The sequence below is a fragment of the Pelodiscus sinensis genome, chromosome 14, assembly GCF_049634645.1.
Source record: "Pelodiscus sinensis isolate JC-2024 chromosome 14, ASM4963464v1, whole genome shotgun sequence".
NCBI classification, from domain to species: domain Eukaryota; kingdom Metazoa; phylum Chordata; order Testudines; family Trionychidae; genus Pelodiscus; species Pelodiscus sinensis.
Window position 1 is genome coordinate 29,509,518 of NC_134724.1, and position 21,313 is coordinate 29,530,830.

Here is a 21,313-nt window from a genome sequence, read left to right on the forward strand (position 1 = left end):
CCCGCTGCTTCGAACCCCGTGCAGCGCGGCTACACGGGGCTCGAACTAGGTAGTTCGGACTAGGTTCCTATTCCGAACTACCGTTACTCCTCGTGAAATGAGGTGTACCGGTAGTTCGGAATAGGCACCCTAGTCCGAACTACCTAGTTCGAGCCCCGTGTAGCCGCGCTGCATGGGGTTCGAAGCAGCGGGGATTTAAAAATGGCGGCTCCCCGCTTACGCAAATGAAGCCCGGGAAATTCAAATCCCGGGCTTCATTTGCAAGTGCTGTATGCCTACATTACCCCGCTAGTTCGAACTAGCGGGGTAGTGTAGACATACCCACAAAGAGTATCTTGTATTTATGAAAGTTTCTCTTAAATTAAATTACAAACTTTCTCAAAGTATCTGTGAATTTGGATCCAATTTAACTCACAAGTAAAATGGGTTGGATAGTCACATCCTGGTGCATGCTGGGTATTACTAATCCCTATTTTAAACTACACAAATTATCACAACTAAGACTGTTTCTACATTACAACAGGGATCAATGCTCTGAGATGGATCCATTGGTGGTCAGTTTAGCAGGTCTAATGAGAAGACCCACCAAATGGACTATAGATTGCTCTGCAGTAGTCCTCTGTACTCTACCCCCAACAGGAAGAGTAAGGTAAGTCAATGGATGAGTTATTCATGTAGCTGGAGCTGCTATACAATAAAAGACACCTTTTGTCAACTTTCTTGGTAGTATAAACATAGGCTAAGTCCACAAGGGGGGAAACACAGGGGTAATAGAGGTAAAAAGTAAGGAGCAGCTTCATTGGGAGAGATACATGAAGGATTATGCACAGAATATGTCCAAATTGTGTCTATATTTTCAAATGCGTCATGGTGCACGGTATTCATTTTGACAAATATATTTTAATATAGATATCAAAAGCTATCTGTACTCTCCCTCATGGTACACATACATAGGGTCCCAAACATTCCCTTGAATGTGAATGAGAAGCTTTCCATTGACTTTAGTCATGGTGAGTGATCTAGTTATCTAGTCCTTCCCAGGACCAGTTTAATATTGTACCCAATAGCATATTATCTAGTGATTTTTCCAATCAGATTTTCAGAAATCTAATGGTAGGGCTTCCTGTACCTTCTATGAGAAGTCATTCCATAACCTAATAAGATCTCCTGGCTGCTCTCTTTTGCCCAAGTGTGTTTGTACAAATAGAAACAACATTCTAAAGAAGAAACATATTGTAGGTAGAATCTGATACTTCTGTGAATTCTACTTACCCACAGGAATGGTCATTCCATGAATCTTGTCTGCCCAACCTGCATAATACCTCAAGGTTTTGGTGACTCCTTGAAGATCTACATAGAAAGCTTGCAGGAAGGGTTTACCACTATTCAGCGATTCCATGGTCTGGAGGAAAAGAGAAAGTGAAGAGAATATAAGCAAAGTAGCACAGTAGGCTATGCAGACTGCAATACCACTCAGGTAATGACACTAGTGTCAGACAAGCAGTAATAAGGATCAAACAAGGTTTCCCTGGTGTAATTTTATATCAGGAGCTTCACAATAGCTAGGAAGAGCTCTTTTTCACTGCTACCATTGTTTTGGGGGTGGGAGTGTGGCTATGTTTCTAGGAACAAAGACTTCTAAAGAGTTCCATGGCAAAACTTTTGTTGAATATTTCAACTGAATTTGAAACATACAGAATTTTTCTTGAAAACTCCTGGCAATTTTTAAAGCCCCCTAAAATTCCTAATCACTCACCTAATAATCACTGCTTTGGTTTAAATACGTATATACAACATTTATTTAATCAGAAGCCAAGATAAAAATGTCTGTCAAATTAGATTCTGCTATGTTCAAGATAACAGTTGAGAAGGGGATCTTTGTAACCCCACAGTAACTATTCATAAAGAATAGAATGGACATACTCCTCTTTATATCATTGATGTGAATACAAAATATTCTCTAAATGGCTGCCAAGACCCCTGCTGAGACCTGGGCTATCTATAGTGTACAGCTACTTTATTTATTGCCATCAGATAAACACACTCTCCTCTAGGGAAGCTCAAAATTTCACAAGCTAAGAACCTTATTTTTAATTCAATATTCCTATTGCCAACAGTATATTACTAGGCATCCTCTTAAGAGTCCCTAAGATTGAACAGAAGCCAATAACATTTTCTTAGATGCTGAGTAGCTTAACTAACTTTCAACAGTTCCCATTATCTAATAGAAATTGTTATGCATGGGCTCAGTGGAGATAAGATAGCAGGTATAACACATGGCTAGGTACAGACAATAAATATAATTTGTATACAGAAGAGTGGGGGCCTAATTTGGCACTGATTTACACCTCAAACTGAAGTCAGTGGCATTGCCTCTGATGCAATTCAGCAAAAAAAATTGGCTCTGAACATACAAATCAAATGACAGGCAGAGTGAGCTTGGTTTGTTGTCCATTTCCTTCCCTACATGGCGATTTTACACCACACGCTGGTAGTAACATGATTTAACTGTTGACAAAGCTGGAATTAAGATGTTCATCAGCTTAGTTCAAAGCACTTGACATGCGGAAAACAACATTAACAATACTGCAGCTTATAAGCTTAAGGTATGTGCTAAATGGCATCATTTCTAAACTGTGCATTTCTGGTTCTGAACTGCATAGCATTTCATCACTCATTTTTTACATAAAGCACAAATTGCTTTGTGCAGTTTTCCTTTTTTATTTTATAATATATAAAGCCAAGTTATAAACACATGCGCACACACACACAGATACAAGGCCCATTGGAGTTAATGGGAATCCTGTTCAGACATACTAGCCAATCTTTTGCCAACATTACTCACATTTACACATCTATGAACTTATTTGCTCCCAGAATGTAAAGCTCACAGATTAAACAATTCTTGATTGTCTCCCTACACCACTTACAGCAAGAATTGCCCTGTCTCTTTCAACCAAGTCCGCTAGTTTATCCAAGAGACGGCCTCTTTCCGATGCATCCATTCTCCTCCACACCGAGCCTAGAGAGAAAGCAAGGCGAGCTGCCCTCACTGCTTTGTCCGTATCAGCCTGTCGAGGAGGAAGGAAGAATAAAGCCCTGGGGTAAACACTGACAGAGGATTAGTTGGTATCTGAAATTTCCTAACACACAATATCTCATAATCATACCAGGGAGGCGGGGGTGTAGGGGAAGGGCAGGCGTTATTTAAAGATTGGTCTGTCATCAGTAGGGATTCCACAGTGGAGTAGTAAGAGGTGTAAATTTTGGTCTAGTGTACATTTCTAACCATTTTACAGGAATTCTTTACCTTGTCGGCTTCCTGGATCTCACAGATCTGCTCTCCTGTCGATGGATTATACACTGGGAATACGTTCCCACTCTCAGAATTTTGCCACTCATTATTTATGAAAATCTAGAATGGGGAAAAAAAAGAAGGAGAAAAGGCACTTTAAAGTTTTGAATAATTCTGTAGAGCCTTCTTCCACAAAACTTTAGTGAGGCTCTCACCTGAGTAAAATGTTACTTGCTTGACTAAAGTAACAGTAAAGCCATCAATGAAGGACTCTGGCACCAAAGTGCTGAACTCATTTCTGCTTGACTAAAAGTTACAATGTTCAAAAGTTAAGAAAAGAGCCTGATCTAGCTATCATGGACATTGGGGTGCCGAAGGCCTACATCCTCCAAAGGGAAGTAAGCTCTTATCTTCCATTGATTTAATTGAGTATCTGGGCCTACATAGTATGGTTGAAATTGATTCACCCACTGTACAAAGAAAAAAAAATCACAAACAACCACATCATGGGATCATAACCTTGAAACTACCAGGACTAAGTGGATTAGTCACTCAGATCTCCATCTCAGCAAGTCTCCTAAAGCTTGTCACTGAAAGAACCCAGTCAATGTTAAGTAACCTCAAACACCACAAGTCTCCAAGAGTCAATCAGTTGATTATGACCAACTTGCAACACAGAATTAAATGTGTCACATCTTTGCATGGAACAATGGACATTACTGTTAAGTCCTGTTAGCGACAATATGATCTTAATTGTCACAGACAAATCAAATTCAGATTCTAATTCTACTGATCAGTTTCTATTTTAGCAAAATGGACTATGTTTGGTAGCTACATAAATAAGGCTTCCACATGTCTACTGCATGACTTTGGAGAACACAGTCCAAATTGTTATTAGCAAATGTGAAATATCCCCTTACAATAAGTCACTTTAGGGAATAGTCCTGACCTCAGTCAAGTCAATTAAAGTTTTGCCATTGACTTTAGTGGGGCCATGGTTCACCCCTAGACAAAAGTGGCAGGAGGAAAGTTCATAGCCCCTTTCCTGTGTTAAAGAGACTCAGCATCAATCCCTCTGTGCACACAGGGACCAATCCTGCAAAGTGCTGGCCACCAGCCAACTTCACCAGGAGGCTTTGACACCATGAATGATGAGGCACATACTTGTCAGAGTGTTCTCTAAACTGTAGGCATCACTACTTACTCTTTATGGTTTATATTAAGACTTTTAATGGCAACTGATTTTTCTGGTACGCTGGGAGACGACAGTGTGGCACATGGAGCTTCTCGTCCCATATAAAGAGCCAATCAGAATTGCTTCCTTCCTCTGGGGCCCAGTCCACCCCAAAAGGGATGCAGAGCACATGGAGCCATGCTCTCTCATGTGTGCTAGCCTGCAGAACAGGAAAGGCAGGCAGATGGGAGTATGTTGCACTGCTGAAGATAACATTTCTGTCTGAGCACCCCATGTATGGCGTGAGCACACTGCAATTTACTCAGGGTTGTATTCACCCTGTACATTCCAACCATGAGTAAAGCACTCAGGATAGAGCCCTTCATTCGTAACAGGAAACGTCTATGTCACTCACAGGAGAAGCTGTATATTTGTTTTTGTGTAGAAATCTGCAGAATTCGAAATTCTGAGTCATGAGTCTGACATTTTGCTGCTGGTAGAAAAGCATTGGGTTGTCTCTGTTAGCACTGTTCTCACCATTGCCATTACATCACCCAAATACAAAAACTCACTTGTGACTAGAGCACTGATGCTGGATGGAAACCATAAGTTTCCTCGAGTTTTCAGGGTGAACCCTTCAGAGCATTTGCGCTATCCCATTTCCACATCCCCCCCTGAAATTCTTCATGAAATCCTGTCCATTTTCACTGGAAAAATACCTGCATTTGGCAACAACTGGCCCACTTTTGAGTTTCATAGCCAAATAGCATGAATTCATGACACATTTCATAGCCTTCTCGCTTCTTCACATATCAGCTAACCCAGACTGCTGAGCCTGTTCAGATAAAACTGGTCCTTCCTATTTAAGCAGCATAAACATCATAGCCTCAGCTAGGCAAAAGTAATAGGTTGACTTAATCCCTCCCTTTGATGGTGTAACTGCCATTGTAGGAGTTGATGTGCTGACTTCTCTACCTGGGAATAAAGTAAAGGTATTGCTGTCAAACTGACAAATGTGCCTCTGAAGCTGTGCTCTGGACAGCCAACCACAGAGCATGGTTAAGAGAGATGGCCAAGGACCCTGACTTCTCTGACAAGGGATGTGCTTGGATGATGGGGCTGCACAGATATAACAAAATGTGGGAAAAAAGTTGGTGTGACAAAACCGTTGCCTTGTTTAGTGTGGATGGCTCTGTAGGCAGTAAGCAGGTTGTTATATTTTATGATTTCCTCTGCCTCATCAGCCAGCAAGTTGATTTAGATCTCATGGGCACATATTGTGATGGCCTGGAAATGTCTTTTAGCTATTTACGTTCTCAAACATTTCCCTGCTTATGCACTTCTGCCTTATTCACTAAGAGTATGTCTACACAGTAGCATTATTTTGGAATAACTGAAGTTATTCCAAAATAACATAGTGAGCATCTACACTACAAGCCTTAATTTCAAAATAATGTTGAGCTGGAAGACTTCTTACTTTGGCTCATGGTAACTCTCATTTCATAAGGAGTAAGGGAAGTCGAAGGAAGAGTGTTCTTCCTTCAACTTCTTGCTGTGTAGACAGTGCCAAAAGCTGAAATAAACCCTTTGGACTTAAGCTACGCAATTGACGTACATGAAGTTGCATAACTTAATTCGACTTAAGCCCTGCTATGTAGTACCCTAGTATCCTAATATATCAAAGACCTCTCTTCAGAAAGTTTAGGTTTCTTGCATCACCACTTGAAACCGATTGTTCCAGCCATAGCATGTGACAAAACATTATGTATACCATTTCAGGCAATCACCCTTTTGACCGAGAGGATACAAAGGTTACATATTGATCCTCAACTGATTGTGTGTATTTTAGGGCTTTAACAGGATCCTTGAATAGGCACTGGACATTGGCATTAGTGGATATCTGGCTTGTGAGGAGTTGGGAAATGCGGCGAGAACTGAGCAACAACTAGTCTTTGGTCTGAATTTGATGGTGCTTCTGCACCACCTAAGGCCTCATAAGATCTTAATATTCAGACATTTCTGATGACAATGTGGTCAATTTCATTCCTGGCATATCCACTATTTGAAATCCAGATAGTGAGATGTCTATAAAGGTGCCTAACCAGGAATTCATCCTAGACGAGCCCTGTGCAGCATTTGTCATTATTGAGGAACCTTAACCAAAGCAAGCAGTTTCATAACCAGTTTGATCACAGCCAGTCACAGCACTGAAATCTCCAAGAACCAGCAGTATATCATATGGTACAGTTGACTGGACTTTTCCTGCTAGTCGGTGGTAGAGTGACTCCTTGGCACAGTGCCGTCATGTGCCTGGCTGTCCACCTTTAACAGGCTTCTAACATCCTAGTCACAAAACCAGACATCTCTCCCTGCTCTTTGAGGGATGAGGTCCTGGGAAGATGGAAAACACATTAAAAACACGTGCTGAATCACACACATGCTGATGACTGTCCAGTGCTATGTGACCTGGCAAATCACATAGCTGCACAGCCAACAATGAACACTAATCATTCATCACTCAAAGAAGTATGAAAGGTCATCCAAAAGTTACAAAATGGACAGGCTGCTGGATCTGATGGCATTCCACCCTAGATATGCCAAGGGACCTTTGAACAAGTGAGTACCGGCCTGCATCAGCTGTTCCTAAGTGTGAGCATCAGCAGAATAGAAAGATGGCATCAGAGTGTCCCAGTGCAAGGCCAAAGGCAGGATCTCACACCAAATGTAGCAACTGTAGGCCAAGTTCATTCTTATCAGTCCATGGAAAAGTCTTCACTTTCATTCAGCTCAGCAGGATGCAGCCACTCCTTAACAGACACCATGCAATCAGATTTCATTGTGGGGTGATCCACAATGGATGAGAGACTTACCCTTTGGCTTCTGGCTGAGCTGCACTTCCACTTAACGTGGAACATATCAGTATCAATGTGGGTTTCAGTTCAGTTGGCAAGTCAGCATTTTGGTTCACACCCGCACACTGAAAAGACTTGGTATTCCAGATGTTTTGCTAAATCTGGTGTGTGCCAGTGTAAGAGAGCACATTTGTTCTCATTTTTCACAGTTTCTACTCATCCTCAGCTGCCTGGCAGGGAGGCATTTTCGCCCTAGCACTAATCTGTCAAACTCTCAAGAGGATATTAGGATTTGCAGCTCCACATGTTGGTCAAGAACTGTTCACTGGCCAAGACTATGCAAGCAGTGGTGCCTTATTTGTGACAAAGAACTTCAGCCCCCAGTCTTCAAGATGTGGCCAGCAAATGAAAGCACCTCATGAGAGAAGGGCAAAGTACAGAACGTTGGAGGTAGGCCACCAGAATGTTTGGCGCAGGTGAGATTGAGTGTCGACTAACTAATTTAAATACCTAGACTGTTAGCAGACTTTGAACAGTCACACCAATCTGGACTTTCTCCAACAATTAGGTCCTACTGTCTCTTGCATGAATTCCATGTCTAACTTATGGAAAAACCATCTTTGCTCTGAGATAGAATCTATCAAACCTGTCTACTACCTGTATTGCTATATGGATCAGAAACCTGGACCTGCTTAAAGGAAGACATGGAGTGACCAGAGGCATTTTATATGCAGTCATCAACAAATTCTGAGGATAAAGCACACTGTGCTCTCAAACTCTTCAACAATGTGCAAAGTTTTCCACACCCTGGACCTGATTGCTAGGACATCCCAGAGATCTGTGGATTTTCAGGATTGAGCCAGATCTGGGCTTTTCACTACTCAGTGCCTAGTGTGACACCACCCATTGAGATCACTTTGGCTGACGCATTGGTCCCAGGTGACTCTGTGTATTTAACAATGATGATGATATGTACCACAAAGTTCCCTGGGATTTTGAACTTTGGTGAAATTCATGTGATAACAAATTGATCCATAATTCTAGTTTTCCCTATGCAAAAATCATATGAAAGTAGATCTGTCACTGAGCTGGCTTCTATTAGAGAGACTAGGATCTATAAGTCTACACACATGGGTTGGAGCCAGGAATTCCTCAGTTCCAATAATGGCTTTCACAATGGCTTTGGGCAGGTCACTTTGCCTTCTGTCTCAGTTTCCCTGTCTATACTGCAGAGCTAGTAACACTTACTTGCTTCTCAGGGGTACCAAAGGTTAACTAGGCAATGTTATAACTTGAAAAAAGCACCAGCCTCAGACATCTTTGTAACATTGAATCACTGAATATTGAAACAGATCATATAAGGCTAGTCTGGGAGTGAGGTAGTGAGAATGGTACTGAAGAGATAAGACAAAATCAGAGACAAGGAAATTCTTAAAGAGAAAGTAAAGACAAAACAGTAATCTTAGAAACATCCTGGAGAATTATAAAGTATTGCTATTTTAGAAAACTCACTCAAGAAGCTAAAGAGGATTCCCTGACATACAACATAAATAAAGGCTCATAAACAGAGAGAACTGCATAAGACAGTTTAGAGGGCCTGATTTTTTTCTAAAGTTGAAGGTGAGACTTGCACACACACACACACACACAAATTATGCACACAAATGGGCAATTACAAGAGCAAGATGGTTCTGCATGCCCACAGAGTTGCTGGACTTCAGTTTTCTGGGTTTTTATGGACTGGGCCACTGGGAAGTAACTAATTAATTCTGAATGACTCGATGTGAAAATATTGTAGAGCTTATGGCTGTGTGTTCTATACTCCCAGTGGCCCCCAGCACAGAGGGGTTGAGTCACAAATGGTTCCCTACCCCCCTTAACCACCTTTTAGCCCTGGAGAAACCTCCCTTACCCAAGACCTACCCTGTTCACTTTTCCTTTTCCTAGACACATTTGTGGAAGACCTGCCTTAAGAGCAAAGGAGTTCCCGCCTCCAGCAAGAGCTTTGTGGGCAGTGTCAGTAGCAGGGCAAAGCACTTTTAGAACCCCCAACTGGTCACATAAGACTCCAGACAGCCTTTCCTCACTGCCAATTAGCTGCTAGCCCACAACTTCCTCCCATTACTATCCTTCACATTCCTTTTCCTTGCAGTCCCAATCTCTTTGCCCTGCTCCTTTCCCTCCTGCCATATTGTCACCTTACTCTTCCTTCCTTCCTTCTTCTGCTCCCCTACTTCTAACAAATTCATCCCCTCCACCAGCTTCATCTTCCTAACATAAGTAAGTTTGGGCCTAACATGGCATTTGGCAGCTATCAGGGCTGTTCATAGGGCGACGCAAGGCCTGGGGCAACCCCCACCCTCAGTGCCCCAGGCATGGGGATCAGGGCAATCCCCACTCCCACTCCACACTTTCCCCTAAGTCCACTTTCCCCTGGTGCAGGGCAGCAGCAAGAGTCTTTTCTTCCCTCTCCTCCCCCCCCCCCCCACACACACTAAAGGCAATGGAAAGGCTCCCAGTCAAATCCTTTTAACATAGGTCATAGCCAGTTCTTCTTCCTTCTGTAACCTCAGCGCTGGTTTAAAAATATAACACTAAGAAATGACAAAAATATGCCCGATTAATCCAGTTGGGGGATTACCTAGGGGCCTGGTGCAGGGCAACGGCAAGATTCGGAGCGATCCATCAGCCTGCCCACTGAGCTCAGCTTCACTGTGGCAACAGGAAGTGGAGGACCCAGGGAGGGTGCTGACCCCTGCTGCTGCCCTGCACCAAGTCCCCCCAGCTAATCCTCTAGTCTGCCCTGGGCCCTGCCTATAGGATGGCTAGGTGGCCACTATGGGGCCCCACGAAGCACAGAGCATGGGGTGGCCATCCCAAACCCACCTATCTGCCAGCTGTTGTTTTGTTTGGATATTGGATCCCCCCTTGGTCTGGCATGGGCATTTAGACTATAAGATGTTCAGACCACGGTCTGTGTTTTCCTGTGGGTTTCTACAACACCTACACAATGAGGCCTTACTCCCAACTAAGACATTATGGTGCTAACCCAACAGAAATTACAAACACTCACCATCATCTGTACTAACAGTATGAGCCGGATTAAACGGGCATATTTTTGTCACTTCTTCACGTTATATTTTAAACCAGGGCTGAGATTGCAAAATAAATAAATAAAAATAAATGGCTATGACCTGTTCAGAACTAGGATTTTGGTGACAGCCTTTCCAATACTGTTAGCAGACTTTACCTCAAGCTCATACCTTGGGGAGGGGAGGAAGGGGCAGGTTCTCCAGAAGCAGATGGCCAAGAGGTGACAAGGATGTTTGTGCAAGGTTATAGAGTGCACAGAGACATGAAGTCTCTTACTTATTTTTTTCTCTGCCTTGAAAGAATAAAACATTTAGACTGAATAAAAGATGTTGAGATATGTATGTTTGTGGGGAGGAGTGGGGGAAGTGGGGAGGAGAAGGGAGAACAGGGAGTGGAAACATCAGTTTGGTTTTCTTCCCGGATAGAATTGTTCTGGTTTTGTAAAGAGCTTTAAAAATATGCCACAATATGTCCTCCTAGGACCAACAGCTATCATCAAGTTCAACAGGATATGTATTGTATACAGGCAGTCCCCGGGTTACGTACAAGATAGGGACTATAGGTTTGTTCTTAAGTTGAATTTGTATGTAAGTCGGAACTGGCTCCAGATTCAGCTGCTGCCACTGAAACTGACCAGGGGCTGACTACAGGAAGCTGGAGGCAGAGTTGCTCTGCCCCCAGCTTCCTGGAATCAGCCTGATCAGTTTCAACAGCTGCTGAATCTGGAGCCTGGGACAAAACAGCTGGGGCGCTGCCCGGTAGGTTCCCACAGGACCAACCCGGCAGCACCCCAGCTGCTCTACCCCAGGCGTCCCGCAACAAAAGCCTGGGATGCTGGGGGAGGAGGGGAGCGCACTAGCTGCGCCCCCTCCCCCCCCCCCCAGCAGACCAGGGAGACCCGAGCAAAGCCGCACAGGCGGAGGGACCCCGCTGCCCGTGCGGCTTTGCTCCTGTCCCCCTGGTCTGCTGGGGGGGTCCAGCAAAGCCGCTGGACCCCCCCAGCAGACCAGGGACACCCGAGCAAAGCTGCCCAGGCGGCGGCTTTGCTCGGGTGTCCCTGGTCTGCTGGGGGGGTCCAGCGGCATTGCTGGACCCCCCCCCCAGCAGACCAGGGGGACACGAGCAAAGCCACTCAGGTGGCGGCTTTGCTCGGGTGTCCCTGATCTGCTGGGGGGGGGGGGGTCCAGCGGCTTTGCTGGACCCCCCCCAGCAGACCAGGGAGACCGGGAGAAGCTTTTCTCGCCCCGGAGGACACGGGTGGAGACCCGCCGCCCGTGAGCTCCGGGACGAGAAAACCCCCGTTCATAAGTGCGGATCTGACGTAAGTCGGAGCCGCATAAGTCGGGGACTGCCTGTATATTATTAAAATACATTTCAAAGCAGGGACTGGATGTGACTACATGGAAGTTACAAAGCTAACTGGAAATACATGGTGTCATATTTGTAATGAGTACCCCCATTTATCCCCATCGTGTTTAAAAAAGCAGCACCGGCAAAGATTTTTTAGATAGGACACAGGAAAGATCTATTTGGCATAATGTTAAAGTAGAAGACGAAATAAATTGCTACTGTTAATGGTTAATGTTAGTTTCTTCCTGTTCCACTTTCTATAAACAAGGTAATGCCTATACAAGCTCATTATTGTAAACTGAGCACATTTAAATTGGCAGTAAAATCAGAGTATTTACTCTAGTGCACATATAAAGTACCTCGTCCAATGTTTTGGACCAGTTTCAAGTCTTGAAATCCAGCAGCTGGCGGCTTTACAAGCAAAACGTTACACTTAAATAACTCACTTTTGAAAGTTTTAGGTGTTCTGTGTCAGGTAGTACCATTCAGCAGACATTCATACCACCAAGACTCAGATTCTTTTGCAATAAATTTGCATTCACTGGAGCTTTTATAACTCTTCCAGCACTACTGACTCCAATGGCTGTTGATTAAATGTATATATTCTGTACATTTAATCTGACTTTCATTATGGCCACTTCATAAAAATGCCACGGAATGGACAAGTGATGACACATTGCAAGAACAAGGAATCCCTGCAAAGCCTCAAATTGGGTTTTTTTCTTCCTTATTTATAGTGACCATTGTAGTGGCTTGCTCTAAATCAGGGAAAATATTTGACAGCAAATGTTCCTATCTATGGATTATATATAACCCATCCTAAACACCAGATGAAAAAGGGATAACCCTAGGAAAAGAAAGGCTTTCTTCCATGTAAATCATGCTACAAATTGGACAACACCCAGCGAGCTCATTGTTCAACCTCAATTGTGAAGGCTATTCACATTTACTATTCCCCTGGAATCAATGTTAATTAAGGCTGAGTGAGGCCATAAATCAAGCCTTGGTTTTTACAACTTAATTCAGCATTAAGCATATATATTTAAATAAAAGGTAACTGATTAACCACTTGAGTTTTCCAGGAGTTGCTGAAGTAATTTGTTTTTGTTTGAATCCTAGTGTTCACTTTTGTGGTTTGCAATAGGAGAAAGAATAAATATACAGTATGTCATGTATTAGCTATGTGGCACTGTGAGGAGTTAAGGAATCTAGCCCTCTGGGTGCTGTCAATGAAACTTTGCCAAAGTGTGAGGGGGGAGGAACAGTGGAGAGATTTTAGAAGCAACAAGTGAGCATTAAGTTAGCCATCTACGCTCCTTTAAGTGAGGACCTCAGCCATTCATGGATGTCAGATCACTAAGAGAAAACAGAAACTCTCCTGTTTTATTCATATTCCTTGTCAAATAGCCCACAAAACTATCCAGGACAATTAACTGACTAATCATAAATGAAGCTTGAAAACACCACTCTTAGGTGAGCAAAGTGGATTTTGATCCCCCTACTACAATGCTACAATGCTTCATTGTTTAAATGAGGAAATCAGGCAAGCCTTATACTCATTAAAAATGCAACAGTCCTGATGCTGTAAGGTAACAGGTAAGAAAGGTTGTTCTTCACTATTCAAAGTGCCATCCACTCACCATAAGGTCTCAATAAGAGGGTTCACTTGCCCAGCTCTTGTGACAAGCCCATGACATGTTCCCAAAAGAACAAGGACATTCCTGCTGTCATCAGGGATGGAGAGAGGAGGAGGGAAAAGGGGGCAAATTATACTGGAGTCTTGAGCTCAACCTTCCTTCCTACCCCCTCTCCCTTCCCCGGCCACAAAAGCATCTGTAACATCTAAGTAAAATGAAATGGGTGGGGAAGAGTCTCCATATTTCCCTCGCCAGACCTGGGTGTTATGGTTAATACTCTCATTTTCTCTCTCTCTCACACACACACACGCACATGTGCACAGACAAGTTTTAATCCAGAACTTTGAATGCATAATGGTTGCTCCGTTTTGTTGCCTGGGGAATCTCTTCATTAGTAGGGCCAAAGTCTTTGGTTAATCATGTACAAATACCACTGACTTCACTAAGCATTGTAACTAAGGAAAACACTGGCCCATTGATTAGGTCACATGGCTGTTTCAAATATGAAGGTATATTTAGAAAAACAAAACATGCAGACTCATCCTGAGTATTATAGAAATCAAGCAATGGACTTCTCAGTGCCATCCAGAGATACCAAAGACATATAATCTCAGTTCCATTTTTTTTTTTTTTTTTTTTTTTTGATCATGCATTCTGGCACATATGGTCTGAGTTTTAAAGCCAGTGAACGCTGGCATCAATTGGATTTGTGAATATTCATCATCTCTGAAAAGATCAGGTAGTGGTAGCTGTTTTAGACTAAAGCAAAGCAGGATGAGCTTCATGAAGAAAACATTGTAATAGCCCAATTAACTCGTGGTCTGTCCCAGTTGAGGCTTGATAATTATTAGTAATAATGTTCACCTCAAAACATAGCTGAAATTCATTTCTAGAACATGAGCAGTAAGCAAAGTTATGTTTACAACCTCCTATTAAGTAACCCCCTCCCCCAACCTACAAAAATATGCTACAAAGCTAATATCTTCTATGCTGCACTTAATGGAAAGAAAATTGTTTTTGTTGAATTACAGATTCCTTCTGATGTTTACCCTGGGGCTAACTCTGGCTTTGGGAAGCGGAACTGATTTTTAAATCCACCAGGGATTCCTGCATGTTCATTGCCTCTCTTGTTTACTGTCTTCTCTAAAAATATGCAGGAACAATAGCATTTGAGTTGTTTTAATTCAGAAGAGCACTCAACACAGGTGGCAACGATGTAACTTTTCATTTCCTTTTTTTAAAACATTCTTAGATGATGTGCTAGTGAAATGATGATTTACATTCCTAATTCGATATTGCTTAGTGATGATGTCATCAGACATTTTCTACAGGCTCCCCAGGTGCACAAGTCAGAACCTCAGCCAGTGGACAGACAGTGGCCTAGCATTCAGCCCCTCTGAGATGGAATTATTTTCCCATGGCTTTAATAAACAATGTTTTTGTACTTTTGCAGATCCAAAAATGTTTTTTTGGTACAGGAAGAGGATTTTAACATCCAAATAATAATGGCTTCCCACAGGAGATATGGTTCTGGATGAATGGAGGAGTGAATGGGAATTTCCTAACTCAATTGATTTAGTAGCTGGTTATAGTTTCGTTCTATCAAAGTGATCCCTTTTTCATATGTGGCTTTTTTCCTTGGAGAGCCTTCAACGCCAAGACTACGGGAGGGGGGGCATCAGATGCCAAAGTACTTTGTGAAGAAATCACAGCTGTTTGGCCCTCAGTATACTCTCATAGCTGAAGGAATTAAAAAATACATAATAGCACTTTCTTGGGGGTGTGGAGAAGAGACAATTTTAAGGCACGCAAAACATCCAGCAGCAGCTTTCCCTTGGTAAATGTTTCATAACATCACCAATACTGGGCACCTGTACCTCAGTCTGGTCAGGAAATTTCATATCCTTTCCCATCTCAGCAACCTCATTTCCTCCCCTTTGGACACATTTCAGGAGTCCTAACGGCTAGTCATTTGGAAAGGAATGAACTAGAAGGGATTGCCAATCAGAGGTGCAGCTTGTTTGTTTTCTCAGGCTTTGTTTTCTTCCACTTTTATGGCTGCCTTGATACAACAAGCCTCCAGCATTCTAGACAGTGTGTGACACGGGGCATTTCTGTGATTGACTGGGAATCAACAGGTGGCTACAGAATCCAGGAAAATCGATAGTTTATAAACTGCTATTATAATGGCAAACTGCAATCTAGGCATGCTGGGGGAGAGCTTGGCAATTGGTCAGCAAACAGAGTGTAAATAAAGTAAGGGGTAGGGCAGTGAATGAACATAGTACAGCATGCTTTGCAGTAGCCACTAAACAAATGCCAAATAATGGGCCATGCAAGTTTCATGGCAATGTGGAGTTGTTTTATAAAGCTAGTAGCACAATGTGGTCCAATGTTTGGGTTGTGCCCATGGTGGTGCCACTTCTCAAAGTGTATTATTGGATGGAGAAGAGAATCCCAGCTAGAGTAAGGCAGGAGATACGGATTAAAGGCTATCCTATTGTTACTAAAGCCATGCTGTAGGAACAGCGTGGCTCCCACTAAAGTTGTCCAGCATTTGGTTTCGTAATAAGGTGTTATTCAAATGGAGACTATTTGTAATCATTTTAATCAGTGACAATTAACTGTGAACAAGATTTAAACTCTGGCAAGCAAGCTCCTATGGATTTACTGAGACAGAATTGTCAATGAACTGTTATTCCATCATGAGAAGACCAATCCCATTGCATTGAATCAAACAGAAAAACTCCAACTGACTTCAGAGGGAGGAGGAACAGGCCCTAGGTGATGAAAAGATAGCTTTCAAGCAGCCAGAAAGGATATGTTTGCATTGAGTGGTTCCATAGCTTTATTGGAGACTGAAACCAGCCCAAGAGCCCAACACACATGTTGATTTTTATTTTCCTTCATTGGCTCCCTGTCTGTTGACTTTAATTCAGCCCTGCCTGACCTCCCAAGTAAGAAGAGATTTCTAAAGGAAGAAGAGTGATAGAAATGTAGCCATGTTAGTCTGGTGTAGCTGAACAATTTTCTTCCACTATTTGATCTAAGGAAGTGGATCTGGCCCACGAAAGCTCATCACCTAATAAACCATCTTGTTAGTCTTTAAAGTGCTACATAGTCCTGTTTTTTGTTAAAGGAAGAAGAGCATTCTTTTTTCAACAAGTGGGATTTTTCCCAGCTCAAATTTGGATGTAGAGCTAGGAACATGTTGTCATAGCCTTTAAGAAAATGCTGACATAGAAAGGGGTTTTCATTCATTAATTCAAAATGTAGGTTTTATTTTAAAAACACAAGATACAAAATATCTAAAATCCAAAATGTGTCCAGGGAAAATTTAAAACATTTACAACCAGGAACTAATGTACAAGGATCAGAAAGAGGAATTGCCTAAAAACTTGCAAAGTAGAAGTGACCAGGCATGTTTCAATGTCAACACTGGCTGAAAGCAAAACACTTGAGGTGGAAAGTAAGTGAATTTTTAAAATGTCTCTTTTGAATAATTCAAAGTGCTGTGCACAACAGATGAGACCCTTATAAAATATATTGATAATTTCATCATACTGTAATATCAATTCGCTTCATTAGTTAGACTAGAAAGGGATTTGGCCCATTATTTTTGTTTTAACATTGTCCTTTAGGTCATGCTTCAAATAACTTAGTTTTCTACTGACACAGACTCAAAGGAGTGATTTAATTTTAACTTGGTTCAAATATCAGAGATTTTATTTTAATTAAAAGCAAGTGGGACATTAAACTTTACACAACAGATGGGACAAACAGCTTCTCTCTCCATAATGACACAAACCATCAAAAGAAGCCTCATACTGTAGCCTTTACTCAGAGGACATCTAAACTACATTCCTCTTTCGAAAGAGGAATGTAAATGAAGCAAATCAAAAGTGCAAATGAAGCACGGATTTAAATAGCCCACGTTTCATTTGCATATTCATATTTGAGCGCTTTTACGAAAAAGGGTTTTTCGAAAGTGAAAGCGCAGTCTAGACAAGGTTCTTTCGAAAAAAGACCCTTTTTCAAAAGAACCCGTACTACTCCTCAGGTTCTTTTTTTTTTTTTTTTTTTTTTTTTTAAGAACCCGGTCTAGACGGCGCTTTCACTTTCAAAAAACTCTTTTTCGGAAAAAATGCTCGGATGCAAATATGCAAAGGAAGCCCGGGATATTTAAATCCGCACTTTATTTTGCACTTTCGATTTGCTTCATTTACATTCCTCTTTCAAAGGGGGACTGTAGTCTGGACATAGCCTCAGTCAACAAGTCACAGATAAAATCAGTGGGTGAAGATCTGACTCATCTTGACTTCAATAGGGTTAAGATTTCTCCCATTTATGCCATGAACAAAGAGAAGGCCTGAGCCCAGGGAAAGCCTGCCCTATGATGATCCATATTCAGACAAGATGTGTCTTGCATCATGCTCTGTAGGCTAGTAAATTCAGGATTAAGTCATTCTATCTAGGGCCCAAATCCTCAGCCCCAGTGAGATGACACAAATAAGTCTTCATGTTGGTCTAAGTGACGAGCTGAGGATCCCTCTGATGTAGGGGGCACGTTACGGGAAGGAAGCATGTAGCCAGAGACTCATGATCTTTGGGTGCCACAATGGCTACAGAGGCTCTGCTAACTTCATTCTGAGAACTGAACTGCTCCCAGTAGTTCCATAAGTTGGGAGTGTATTGAAATGGAGTAGAATCATCTTTATCCCTCTGAGGCCTATCCCAAGTGTAATGTAGATCAGATTGGTATCGCTATCATTTTTCTGGAGATAATCCTCAAACAGCAAGGGCTTGATCCAAAGCCCACTTAAGTCAATGGCAGACTTTCCATTCACTACATTGGGCCTTGATCAGGATTTAAGTTTTTAAAATAGTGAAGTCCATCACTATCTTGAGAACAGGATTTCAGGGCCAGATCCTGCTCTTATTTATACCAGTGTAAACCAGGACTCACTCCATCTCAATGTCATTTGAGTTAAAATGGTTTAGTCAGAAATGGCTGTGGCTTGAGAAGTTCTGTGGGAAATTTAGCTCCTGAGTAGTAGTGGGAGACCCTGATGAGGTTTGACAACCTCCTGTCAATTGGTTGTGAAAGCGGAATGTAACATGATTTTTTTTCCTCCCTATGAAACAAAATCCTCACACCAAATGTTTGATCTGCCTATCTTCCTGGCTTAATTAGTCTGCTGTCTTTCTGAGAGTCGAGTCTGCTCTTTTGCAAATGGCAGCACATCAGACAAGGGGAGACGTGTCGTGTTTATTTTCTAAGCCATGGGGGGCACCTATTTGAAAAAACTTCCATCTTATCTAAATGTTTTTGTTTGTATGATTTTGAATTAGGAGGTTTGGGTAATTGGTTGAGGAGATTAAGTATGTCTTAACAACATGCAGTAGTAGCACGCTTACTTGACTTGTTTCCTTCATAAGTATTTCCTGCATAAAACCTCGTCTGCCAAACAGTGATTATACCCTTTTCTATTCAAATTTCTCACTGTGGCACATGCTGATGAAGCAGCTGTTGTTTTAATTAAGTCATACTAAGTGGATTAATTTTGCTTTTGGTTAGTCCAGAAAATTATTCTAGGGGGCAAAAATATATCAAAGTGCTTTGTTTGTTACACTGTCCTTGTAACAGATCAATAAAAGCTTATTCATTTTGGCTGTATTATTACAACCTATAAGCACAATTTTATATGCAGCGCTGGAAGTAATTGCTTTACTCAAAGTAATTTGCACCTTTTCATTTAATGAAGAATTTATCTGCTGATAGCACAATACAGGAACAATTAAACTTCCTCTAGTCCAGACAATATTTCATGTAATCCTAACAAACAAAACTTTCAGTCATGCTTTCAGTAGTGGGGCTTTCTTTAATTTCTGGTGAAACACTTCACTGTCCTAATCTGCCCTTCATTGGACAGGGGTTTGTTGGAAACTAGGATTCCTGAAACATTTATTAGGCTCTGCCCTTTAGAGAAAAGACATTCATGAAACAAGTAAATTTGGTTACAGTTGAGGGGGGAAATTATGTTTAGGTAACTCAGTCTATGTGGTTGATTGCACTTACTGAAAAGTAAAACTAAACAATGAAAGATGTCTAAAAATTCTTTAAATCAAGAACTCTGGTGAGGGAGGAGGTATTTGTTTTTAAAATCAATTATTGATTGGTCACTGCACTTTAATGAAGTTGTGGCAATTACAAAACCAATTCTGGAAACCCTCCCTCTCACCAGTATCCTTACACAAGGCAGTGAGCATAAGGACTATTCAGACAAGGGATTTTTTAGAAATGAATCTAAAATTGAACAGCATGATCTTCTTGAATCATGCACAGATGCTTAAGGCGTGCTGTCCTTTTCATTACACATCGTGGTAGTTAAATAATAATACAAAACAGTTCATTTTTGCATGGGAGAATTATTTTAATACTTCAGTGAAAACAGTGATATTTCAATATTGCTTACAGTTAACTATAAGGGTGTTACTTAAAAATTAGGCTACATTTTAGTTGTTCTACAGAAGTATTTACTGTTGCTGTGATCTTGAACATTACAGATAACTCTACCTTCCAAAAAATGTCATGTTCAGTTCAGTTTGACTTGAAAGTCCCGTATGAGAAAATCACTTTATAACAACATATGAGAAATTGCTGGAATGTCAGCTTCATTTGCAGTGGCCCCATATGGCCTGATCACTCTCCCTGGCATGATAAATCACTGGCAAGATCCTTACCTTAGCACGTTTGATCTCAGCTCAGCAAGACTTGGTTTTGATGTGAAGAACTCCAGATCTGTTAGGTCAGAGACAAATAGCAGAGCCACTGACCTGCAAAGTGCTAAGTCTATATTAGACCCAAGTGAACAGTCATAGCTTCTGGAAAATCTGCCCCCACTAGTATCCTATTAACCTACTTAATGTCTGCAAATATTTCTGTTACAGCATTTTGAATGTATTTGCTAAATGATACCAGAAAAACTTCCTTTTATTGTAGGTCCTGCAGTGCAAAAATGACCTACAAAAGAAAAAAAAAACAAACAAAAAAACAGACAGTCCTAAAAATAGAAATATAACCTTGGATTAACTGTCAGTTAACCAATTGTCAGCATTTCCAGGCTATATAAAATTAAGCTAAATATTTATCAGCCTGATTTACATTATTTACAGCTATACATGTTAAAGTTTACACTCACCCCGTCCTACCCAAAGTGCATTCACTAATATATCAAGTACTCATGATATTCACTAATACCTCTAATAAGATACATCTAAGAGGTGGTTATTTGACCTCTTAGAATGATTATATACTGAAGGTAGGCCCAACCCAAATGGCTAGATCTAAACCTGAACTTTCTAAAATATCTGGAGGCCTTTAGCCCTGGGGCTCAGTTTTGGGTCTGGATCCATTCATTATTCTGGTTCATCTGCCACTTAACTCTAAGATACTATACAGGGATACTAATTCTCCTGAAAATCGACTATTATTAATGGGCTTCAGAAAGAGAATAACTTGGCATCATCAGATTAAGTTACACCACATTGTGTACCATTTACGCTGTAGGTAATACCACCTCTGACATCCTTGGTGAAAGCCTTTAAAACAAGTTCAGTAGATGCAAGTGTGAAATAACAATTCCAAAAAGTCTTGGAAACTCTTTAATCGATTGCTCTTCAAAAAGCTATAAACCACATCATCATCTCTCCTCTTCTCCTAAACGACAATCTTTGCTTCCAGGCACAGATGAACAGAGCCTTTTCCTTAAAACAAAGGAGCTTGGAAGATTTTTGATTTGTTTATTTTAAATATAGTCTCTCTGTAGAAGGAACTAAATCTTTACTTAGAGTCCCATGTCTCAGAGTTCAGTTTTGACTTCTTCAGTTGTTTCAGTCAATTAGCTCTTGA

General features: G+C 41.5%; 1 protein-coding gene across 2 annotated transcripts in view; it reads right to left on the minus strand.

The window, feature by feature from the left end:
- Nucleotides 1-21,313, minus strand: part of ALDH1A2 (aldehyde dehydrogenase 1 family member A2) — a 103,458-nt gene that overhangs the window by 46,738 nt on the left and 35,407 nt on the right. For both annotated transcript variants that reach the window (XM_006112469.4, XM_006112467.3), the window contains exons 2-4: nucleotides 3,311-3,415; nucleotides 2,931-3,071; nucleotides 1,273-1,402 (exon numbers count right to left, since the gene is read on the minus strand). In XM_006112469.4, the coding sequence (XP_006112531.1) occupies nucleotides 1,273-1,402; nucleotides 2,931-3,005 (205 nt within the window). In that variant the 5' untranslated portion in view covers nucleotides 3,006-3,071; nucleotides 3,311-3,415. The remainder of the gene's footprint in view (nucleotides 1-1,272; nucleotides 1,403-2,930; nucleotides 3,072-3,310; nucleotides 3,416-21,313) is intronic.